The 11,088-nt window shown below is 39.6% G+C and overlaps 1 protein-coding gene across 1 annotated transcript in view; it reads right to left on the bottom strand.

Annotated features, from left to right (window-relative positions):
- Positions 1–10,792, bottom strand: part of fancc (FA complementation group C) — a 30,221-nt gene extending 19,429 nt beyond the window's left edge. Inside the window, exons 1-4 of the mRNA XM_014002681.1 lie at positions 10,628–10,792; positions 5,285–5,515; positions 2,705–2,792; positions 2,506–2,600 (exon numbers count right to left, since the gene is read on the bottom strand). Of these exons, the coding sequence (XP_013858135.1) occupies positions 2,506–2,600; positions 2,705–2,792; positions 5,285–5,482 (381 nt within the window). The 5' untranslated portion in view covers positions 5,483–5,515; positions 10,628–10,792. The remainder of the gene's footprint in view (positions 1–2,505; positions 2,601–2,704; positions 2,793–5,284; positions 5,516–10,627) is intronic.
- Positions 10,793–11,088: the final 296 nt, after the last annotated feature.

Below are 11,088 nucleotides of genomic sequence, written 5' to 3'. Positions count from 1 at the left end.
CACACACACACACACACACACACACACACACACACACACACACACACACACACACACACACACACAGATACAACAACAGATAGTACAGCACACACATGCACTCTGCTTCCCCCCTCCAACAGGTCAAAGACCATCTGGCAAATTCAACGTTTACTTCCAAGGCCCTGTTTTAATTAGCGAGATGTTTTATTAGATGAGAAATTAATCAAAAGAATACAAACACACAATTAATCTGGCAAAAATGTGTAGGACTCCCATTGTTTATGGTGAGCCATCTGTGTGAACTTTCTCAAAGTTGAGAATTGCAGAATCTTTTCTTCCCTCTGTTCTCTCTCCTGTCTTTGTGTGCTCGTAGAACACACAGAGAGAGTCATGTTGGATAACAATAATATAAAGGCGGATCTTACTTCGATGACAGGAGGCAGTGAAACAGTCACTTTTAATTTGACTTCAAAATATGAAACAGGGTTGGAGGCACAAAGACTTAGACCAACACAGAGACAATCTAATTCATTTATCGTCCGTGTCCAGTTGGAGGGGAAGACAGAGATCTGGCACGCAAACTCCTATTAAAAGTAAATTAGACAGAAAATCTCTTCAGCAGCCCAAAGGCAGTCAAAGAAGAATTTCTTTAAGAGCGTTTTTATAAAAGAATGATGTGTAAGTAATCTGTACATCAACTCAACCAGAACAATTTAAAATGAAAATCAGGGCTAATATTATGAGAAATGACATATGAAGGAAGTATAAATGAAAATATACCACTACATACAATTTACCACAGAATAACAATAATGTTTTATTTATTTATTTATCTCCACTACTTTCAGCTTCTTGTTTTTCTTTTTTTTTTTTTATCTGTGAAAAGTATTTGTTTAAATGTATAATTATTGTAGGTTACAGCTGAGGATATCACAGACAGGGGGCCTCATGTATCAACAGTGCGTACGCACAAAAACCTTGCGTACGCCATTTTCCACGCAAAACTTCGGATGTATCAAAACTCAACTGAAGGTGGAAATGTGCGCAGCCCCACGCCAACTCCAGGGCTGGCGTACGCACGTTTCTGTGGTTCTGGTTCCATTGGAGACACTTAGAGGTGAGTCTGAGAAACTGTTCATGATGTGAAAATGATTATTGTTCACACCAGACAGACAAGACTAACAATTATTACATCCACATGGACACAGTTAAATAAAAGATGCACAAAGTTGTGCCAAAAATACATTTAACAGGAACAGATTCAGCCTTACTGGAGGATATAATAAATAGTGTAACACGCAGAGCTTTTATTTATAAATAGATAGAATTTTCTGATGACGAGTGGCTCATCAGCCGTTTTGAGGAAAAATCCTTTTTAGTTTGGCAAAGCTGCACTCTGGGAGTGCGACACAGCGAGCCACGTGTAGCAGCAGCGATTGAACTGGGGTTCCACAGGAGCTTTCCAGAGGGAGCTGGCAGACCCATTGGGACTGCATCAGTCCAGTCCACCCAAAGCTGAAACATGACCAACGGAATCGTCTCATCCATATGATTCTAAAGGTCGAGTTATGGTCGCGCTCTGGAGTGCGCACCCTCGCCGGCAGTGGTGTTTCATACTTTGCGTTGACGTTGTTGCAAATTTCTCCAAAATGACACATGGAAGTACACTTTACAACTTGTGAAAATGCTGTAAGTAGGAGAGCAAAAGCTGGACAGACAAACAGACTGCGCACAAAGGCTGCGGTACGTGCAGCGTTTGTGGAGACTCTCCAACATCACGTCATGTCATGTGAACTCTACTGAGACAAAGAGACTCGTTTCTTAATGTCAGCTATGAAATAAACAAAGATCTATGTTCTACCAAACATTTAAGTTCCTCTGTGTTTACAGTAATGGTAATAAACTCGTGCGCAAAGTGATGAAAGGGTTGCGCACCACAGCAGCGTGCGCACGCGCACACACCGACACACAACCACTCCTTCTTTGCGTGATAAACATATTTTATTCCTATTTTTACTTAGGATTTTTTTCTCACTCACTTTATATTAAATTCATTATTTTTTTGACATTAGAAATCATTTCTGATCGCGCAGGGATCACTCAAACATGTCCTTCACACACGCAGGAAGTAATTTGCATCTGTTTAACATATGTTAATGAAGGCGTGTCAGGGGAGGTGTCTCACCTGCGCTCAGTTCCACGTTGATTGTGATGTACAAAAGAAATGTGCGTGGATTCAGGCATACGCACAGTTTGATACATCTGGATTTTTTTTGTGCGTACGCCGTTTTCTGGATTTGACTGTACACCGTTTCAGTAAGAAATCCACGCAAGTCTTTGTACATGAGGCCCCAGGTCAGAGTCCTAGTTTCATTTTAGTTTCATTTACACAGAAAATTCTTGACTATTTATATATACAGTAAATACTACATAATTCAAATTCTCTGTCAGTACTAACAAATAATACTGAGTTGGACCTGAGTTCTGCTTTAGTAAAGATTAAAAAAAAAGACAATTTCATACCCGTATCCACTGGTTGGCCTTTCTTTCCACAGCATCTCTTGGATGCTCTGAGTGCAGTCCCCACAAACACTGGAGAAGTAGTTCCCTGATTGTTTCTGAGGGGGGAAAAAACCCAACAGATACCAGATTTATTATCGATGTTTATCAGGGTTTTTATTTTTTTGACACTGCTGATGGAGAGTCCAAAACATACACTCACCTCCTGCGGTGACGTAAGGGTTCCAACAGAGGCGACCTAAAAGCTGGCCTAAAAATGGCAGCTTCTTCATGATTTCTGTCGTGGAGCTCTAAGATAAATACAAAACCACAAACAAACAAAAAATTAATAAAATGATATAACCAATAAATTGTCATTATTTTAACTGATCCTTTCAGACTATAATAAACAACAGATTCAGGTTGTTTATCTGACATTTCAGAGGAACAAAACTAAATTTAATTTTACATTTTATTCAGTCCTGGCATTACTTGTGGGATCAGCACACACCACAAGACAGTCTTTGTTCCACCGGTGGGCAAAACTGTTTGGTTTCTGCGGCTGTGTCTGAGGGGTCAGGGGAGTTGTTCTGAAACCAGAGGGTTGAAGGTTTGATCCTCCATTCCAGCCGTCTCAGTTGTTGTGTCCTTGGGCAAGACACTCCACCCGACTTGCCGACAGAGGTGGTGCCGGTGCATGGCAGCCTCGCCACTGTCAGTGTGCCCCAGGGGCAGCTGTGGCTACACTGTAGCTTACCACCATCAGTTTGAATGTTTGTGTGACTGGGTGAATGACAGTAACTATAAAGTGCTTTGGGGGTCCGACTGGGCTTGATAAAGCGCTACACAGGGTGTATCAGAAAAAAATGATACTCTCAGAAAAATCGCCATAAAATTAACAGATAATAATTTTGAAAATGTGGGATTAACCTTTGGTAGAGGGGATCATTGTGCTTCGAATGACACCAAAATCTTAGTAACGCTTCTCGCTCCAGTGAGCAGGGACAGTTGGAAAATCACAAAATTCATGTCCTTTGTGCAAGGAAATGTGAGGGTTAAAATACGATCTGTCACATTAACATACATGCCAAGGTGTTTTTAAAATAATTAACCCTTTCATGGCCTAACGTCGAAACAAAAATATCTCATTTTTGAGTGGATCATAACCAGGCGTTAAGATAAGGTGATGTTTGTGATCATGTTGTTTTAATGAAAGAAAACGACCACAAGATCACATGACCTTGTACCAGGTTATGGAACAATTACATGTAATACCCACTGAATACTGTACATGTACAGTACATTACATGTAATGTTAGATGGCTGGATTGACTTGTTCACGTCCACTTCACATGTTTGTTAACTTTTACGATTTTGTAAGATAAGGGATTTAGAACCATATACGACTGATACACGCAAAAAAAGAGGTGATTCTTTACTTAAATATAGACGCATGATGTGCAGCAGTAAGCTTATACGTTAGCAAACAATGGTTTAAAGGCACACACTAATCACTATTATTGTAAATAACACAAAAAGACAGAAGTACTTGATTTATTCAAAGCTATGAGGTCATCACCAATAAGGAGCAAAAGGCTAATCAGTCAAACAGAGTTTAAATAAATACTAAAAACCCAACATTAATCTCATAATCTATGGTAAATGTTTTTGTTTCATCATTACAAATTCTGACAGATGAAACACTGCTTTTCTAAAAGGTCCATTAGCTGTCCTGTCCTCACGTTTCTGCATCTAGAATAAAAAAAATCTCTCACAAAATATAATGTAAAATACCAGGTTCAATAACAATTCTGACCTGTTACAGAACCTGGAAATTAGCAATAGAAAATATTTCTCTTCTTGGGCCTTGAGCCACAGGAAAGTTGTAAAATCATCAAAAGATGAGAATTCCTGCCAAGAAGCAGGCTATCCTCAGATGGACCTTTATGAGCCCGTTGCCAGTAAAAAAGGATTTCAACCCAATTATGCTGCACCATACTCTCTCTTTGTATCCGTTCTTCTTATCTGCTCCATCATTCCTCACACACTGACATCTCTGCATTACATACACCCAGAATAATGTCAACAGGAAAAGAGACAGACAGAGAAAAACAACTGCTCATATATGCCTGATCTATAAAAATATACTTTTTGTTGCCAAAGCTGAAAAGAGTTAAAAAGTCAAACAAAGACAAGGAGACTGATTCTAATCAGTAACAAAGTGTTACAATGAAACACATGGAGTAGAAAGAACACAAATTTGAAGAAAAAAAAAAGGCTATTAGAGGCAGTGACTTTGAGTCAGGAGAGCAAGCTGACCAGAAAATGGTGAAAACTGAAAATACTGTAGCCCTCCTGTTCTTGGGCCCCCCTTCCTAGATTTGCTAGACCTGATATGGGGATACATTAGGTTAGCGCTCAAGGTCCCGATGCGGCTATTACCTGACTAACTCCGTGCTGCGGTGTTGCCAGCCAAACATTCCCAGCCTCTGCATCGCACAGAGCAGCTCCTGTTAGCAGAACCCTACCACTGCTTGGGTTGCACTTCAAATCCTGGCTCCAACTTGGCAGGTTTGGCCACATGGAATAAAGTTCCTTGTGTATTAATTAACTTATTGCTTCATTAATCAAACGGCCCCCATTCAGTCTAGTACTTGGTGCTCTAAATAACCTTATTATGTATGTGTTTAAACCCTGTAAAAGGGTCTACAAGTGGATATTTAACTAGATCCATTACGCCATCTAGAAAATATGGTGCTGGGACTCAAATTCATCACAAACTCAAATCTGTAAATCTGCTTACCGTATTGTTGATTTGTGTGAGAAGTTGCTGGAGGAAATCCCTCAGTCTGCTCAAGTGTTGGCAGGTGTCTTTTCGGGTGTCTGATGAGTCAGCCTGACCCCAAGACACTGCCTTGTCCAGCCAGGACTGCATCTCCTGGACACTAAGAAAACACTCTGCTGTTTGTTGGAGCCGGCTCGTTGGCTGCAGCTCAGTCATTTGGCTTCTTTTACAGGCTGATTTACTTAAATCCTAAGGAAGATAAACAATAAAACCACTGTGAAATCCACTCATTAAACAGTGTTTTGTATCCTTTATATTTTATTATTGTTCTATTTTAAGTCAAACTAATAAAGAAATTCTTAAAACATGATCTGCACTTTATATCATGAACTAAAATGCACTACTAGAAATGTGACATTAAAAGGAGCTACACAAGATTGTGATTTGCTTTTGAAATATCTCCTAAACATCTTGTTTAATTTAATTTAAATGTCTTGCAAGTTTAAAAACATTTTGACAAGCAAAATTTGCTTGCAGAATGACAGCAGAAGAATTATCCGCAAATTTTGTGTGTACATTTATGTTCTATGACTTGCAGATTATACTGAATGATTTTGGTGAGAAGCTGGATGAAACCAGAGACGTTTTGTTTATTTACATGAAAACCAAATTTACTGCAGCCTTGAGGTAACACTTATACAGTAAGAGCTTTTTATCCAGTTACTTTTTTTTTTATTGGTGTCAAGGTCCACAAATTAAATCAAACATGAGGCAAGCTGTGTGTGACGCTGATAACAGAAAAATTACTGAAATGCAAACAAACAATAAAAGAGCAGTCCAAAACCTAGATCATTTTGACTACTAAAATAACATACAAAAAAATTCACAATTTAAAACTAAGACTCTGCATGCTTTGAAGAAATTCCGATTGTCTGCTTCTATTCATGCAAGCATACTTGTAGCATATAATGTTAGGTAATGCAATACTCTCATGACTCTCAGCTACTACCACATCACATTTTAGCTCATTTGTATAACTGACTGCAATATAGCCCTATATATGTTGGCTGTAGTGGCCATCTTGCATTGGACTGACTCCAAAATGTAATCAACGGGAGATAAAAAACCAATGACTCCTTTATGAAAGTTTCAATAAAATCATTCCACTGGTTCATGGGATATTTTGCTAACAATACACACAGATTAACACATTGCCAGAAAGTAACAAGCAAATACCTTATCAACTTCAGCCACAGATGATAGATTTGTGAGGAGTTACTGTTKCTGAAGGGAAATTTTGTTGACATGTTAAACAAAACGGTTCACCATCAATAACGAAGTGTTATCAAATCCACAAACATGAATTATAAATCTATAAACAATCCAGTGAGGTATTAGGTAAATAACTTAAAATACAATCAGTGCCTTAGTACTTAAACATGTGGCTCACATCAACCAAAGCTTCCTGTAAGAGTATGGGTGGCTAATAGAATAATATGTGGCATTAATAATAAGTATAAATTAAACTGAAGCGTGGTGTTTTAATCTGGTTATTCTAACCTCTTATTACGGCGATTTAATGATCAAATTCCTGAGCTACAGGCAATCAAGTCATCTCCTCCACTCAAGACTGCCTACTGAGAAATAAACAGCACATTCTTCACCTTTTATGAAGATGAAGAAAAAAAACATGGTGGGCAAATCCTGAGGGTATTTGTGTGTATTAGGATGTGTTTCATGTCTGTATAGTCTGTGTGTGTGTGTGTGTTGTGTTTTGCCATAATGACAGGTCTGTGTGGGACACCACAGGCTTGTATTTTATGATCACCTCGTAACACACGATTTGTTTAATGTCTTGCCATCAGCTCTGCTGGAAAGCCCCGATGGCACACTGACGTGAATATATAAATACTAATTTTCAGGGAGGAAAAACGCTAAACCAAATTAAGAACAAACGCTTCTTGTTGACTCCTCTCTTAAAGGCTTCATTTTTTTAAGTAAGGCAGAGGCCAAAATCAAAACAAAAACACACCAAACACACAAGTGGGGAAATATCTCATCAAAATCTGTGTCCTGCAGACAGATATGTGTAGGCATACACTGGCCAACACAGAGCAGCTACACAAAAACACTGGTGAAAACGAGAGTCATACAGGCAGAAAAATATATGTACACATCCAAACACCCTCCCCAGCAGCTCTGTTGGCTGAGCTCATGTTGGAGCAAGAACAAGATGTGACTGGTCAAATATTATCTTTAAGGTTTTTTTCTCTCCTAAGTTTGTGGATTTTGGGTTTCACRGAGTTTGCTGTTGCAATTATGAGATTGTTGACATTATTTCAGTAAAAGCAAATGAGTTAAACCTCATTTTTTGTATTTTTTTTAATCCAAACCATTTTTGTCAAAATCAGCAAATATTATTCTGTGCAGAAATTTTACACTACTTTTTCTGTCTTATACGTGTATATTTTATTTCCAAGATACCAAGTGTTCTTGTGACCTTTCAAAGTAGTCTTGTTGTTTAGCTCTTCGGGTTAAGTTTTTCTTTGAACTTTGTTTGTAATTTTACTCACTTTCTATCCAGTCCTTATACACTGCTCAAAAAAATAAAGGGAACACTTAAACAACGCACGCTAAGTCCAAGTAAATCAAACTTTTGTGAAGCACATTCAACTCTGTACAGAACACTCAATGCGAATATTTCATTGATTAAGATCGGGAGTTAGCGTCCGTTGTTTAAGTGTTCCCTTTATTTTTTTGAGCAGTGTATTTTACCACTGTGTATTGTGCATGTCCTGTACAAAAAAACAGAGTAAAGTTGAGAAGACAGGAGTACCTACAAAGCTATCTATAGCTATGCACTACGATAAATGCATTGTCTGACCCCCACAGTGCGTGGGTCAGGTTTTTGTGATCTTCAGTCACTCTTAATGCTTAGACCCCCATATCATTTCAGAATTAATCTAAATGTAGTTTGTTTTTTGCTTCGGTTTGAAAATTTATTGTGAAATTGTGAAGCTCTGTATGTCTATTAGGGGAGGGAATATTTTACTCTCTCACGATTCGATTCGATTCTGATTTTTGGGGCCACGATTAGATTCAAAATCTAATTTTCATTCAAAACTGATAATGTGAGCCCATTTGTCATGTTTCCAAAGTGCTTCATCTTCATTTTGCAAACCTTGCACAAAATGAAGCTCATGTCAAACTCAGACTCATTCAGTAAAAACCAAAATGAGCCCAAATCTTTGCATTCAATGAAGACAGTGGTCAGTTGAAGCTCTCTTTCTTCCAGTTCTGTAGTTTCCTCTTTATTTTGGCTTTCTGCACATTCATGTTCCAGAAGCAGCTGCGTGATGATGTCAGGATGTCCCATGTAGTTACAAAATGGAGGCTGATGGCCATTGGATTTGCTTTATTATTATTTTTTATATAAAAATCGGTTTTGGGACATTTTAAATAAATTCTGAATCTTTGTAAATGAGAATGAGTTCCTTAAGGCTCTGGATGTTGTGGGGTCGCATTGGTTCATTGGGGTGGTGGTCCCCCTATTTAAAAAGGGAGAACGCAGAGTATGTTCCAGCCATAGGGGGATCACACTTCTGAGCCTCCCTGGTAAGGTCTATTCAGGGGTCCTGGAGAGGAGGGTCCATTGGATAGTCGAATCTCGGATTCAGGAAGAGCAGTGTGGTTTTCGTCCTGGTCGTGAAACAGCGGACCAGCTCTACACCCTCAGCAGGGTCCTGGAGGGTGTGTGGGAGTTCACCCAACCAGTCTACATGTGTTTTGTGAACTTGGAGAAGGCGTTCGACCATGTCCCTAGGGGACTCCTGTGGGGGGTAATCCGGGAGTATGGGGTAACCAGGCCCATCGATATGGACTGTTAGGTCCCTGTACAACCGGTGCCAGAGCTTGGTCCGCATTGCCAGTAGTAAGTTGGATTCATTTCCGGTGAGAGTTGGACTCTACCAAGGTTGCCCTTTGTCAACGATTCTGTTCATAACTTTTATGGACAGAATTTCTAGGCACAGCCAAGGTGTTGACGGGATCCGTTTTGGTGACCTTAGGATCACATCTCTGCTTTTTGCGGACGATGTGGTCCTATTGGCTTCATCAGATCGTGATCTCCAGCTCTCATTGGAGCAGTTCGCAGCCGAGTGTGAAGCGGCTGGGATGAGGATCAGTGCCTCCAAATCCGAGACCATGGTCGTGAGCTGGAAAACGGTAGGGTGCCGCCTCCGGGTCGGGGAGGAGGTCCTGCCCCAAGTGGAGGAGTTTAAGTATCTCAGGGTCTTGTTCGCGAATGAGGGAAGAATGGAGCGGGAGATTGGCAGGCGGATTGGTGCTGCGTCTGCAGTGATGCAGGCGCTGRACCGGTCTGTCGTGGTGAAGCGGGAGCTGAACCAGAAGGCGAAGCTCTCGGCTTACCAGTCGGTCTACGTTCCTACCTTCATCTATGAGGGTAGTGACCGAAAGAATGAGATCGCAGATSCAAGCGGCCAAAATGAGTTTCCTCTGCAGGGTGTCTGTGCTCTCCCTTAGAGATAGGGTGAGAAGCTCAGTCATCTGGGAGGGACTCAGAGTAGAGCCGCTGCTCCTCCACGTCGAGAGGAGCCAGAAAAAAAAAAGGAAAAACAGCTCTAAAAAAGTCCTTACTATAGCAGATAAACATGATCTTAACATTGAGAAACAGAAAAACAAATGAACAAAACACTTGACACGTGACCTGAGAGATACATTCTCCTAGAAAATCATCTTTTGTATGCCAGGCTTTTTGGGTTAAAGATTCTTTGAGAATCACTTTGTTGGTCCAACAAAAGTCTTTTAGGTTTGACAAACTGTATTATTTTGGGTGTTTTTGTATACATTCAACTAAAAGAAATGAAAAAAAAGTTTTGTACTGTACTGTAACAAATAGCATGCGTGTCAACACATCAACAATTTTTATCCCCGAATGATTCATGGGGTATGGTTACGAGGCTTAACATGAAAGATGTTAAAACAACTTTAAGCATATACAACTCCTGACAATGATCAAAACCAGGAATTTGGTAAATAAAAAAAGCATAATTCAATGTGCCGTGGTTCTCGTGTGCAGTGGCTGCCTCAAACCACTAGATGTCAGTATTTTATCCACCACAATTATTGGTAATAATACAACCTTGTTCTTAACATACAGCAGGACCTTAAAGAAACAACTGTTATTTGTTAGTGGGAGTTAAACTATGTATGTAATCACTGACTCTATCCTAAATGTTTTTGGTTTTCATTGTTTTGCCTGTAGCCGGGCTAATTCACTAACAACTTGTTAGCAACTATCACGGCACAGCTTAAAAGCAAAGGTTTCAAATGCAGACTTACATTGAAATATCTCGAGCGGCCATTAAACTGGTATGTCCCCAAAGTAAGAGTGATTTATAATAACTCATTCTTCGCAACGTCTGACTRATAAAGCTTCTCTTTCCGCGAAGTAAACAAACCGAACTTCCCTCTTCTCTGCGGAGTTCCGTGTCAGAGTGACGATCATTGGCTAAGAAGCTYCACGTGCTCTTACGTCCTCCTCGCTGTGCCTTCTGGGAAATTGAGTCAAAGGTTGGATAAACTCAATTTTGTAATGAACCGGTGTAATAAAGTTTTGGGATTTCTTTTGGTTATATATTTGGCTTTAGTTTTAAGCTAAATATCTTATTTAATAATAAACTGAACAGTTTATAGCCTAGATGTCATAGAATACATGAATAGTGATAACTTGTGCAAGATCACCTGTTTGTTGATGCTTGACTTCTTGAAAAATACTCTAAAAACATAGCAAATATTGTGAC

This window comes from Austrofundulus limnaeus, unplaced genomic scaffold (assembly GCF_001266775.1).
Source record: "Austrofundulus limnaeus strain Quisiro unplaced genomic scaffold, Austrofundulus_limnaeus-1.0 Scaffold14, whole genome shotgun sequence".
NCBI lineage: Eukaryota > Metazoa > Chordata > Actinopteri > Cyprinodontiformes > Rivulidae > Austrofundulus > Austrofundulus limnaeus.
Note: the sequence above shows the minus strand (reverse complement) of the source record. Positions and strands in the feature narration are given on the sequence as shown.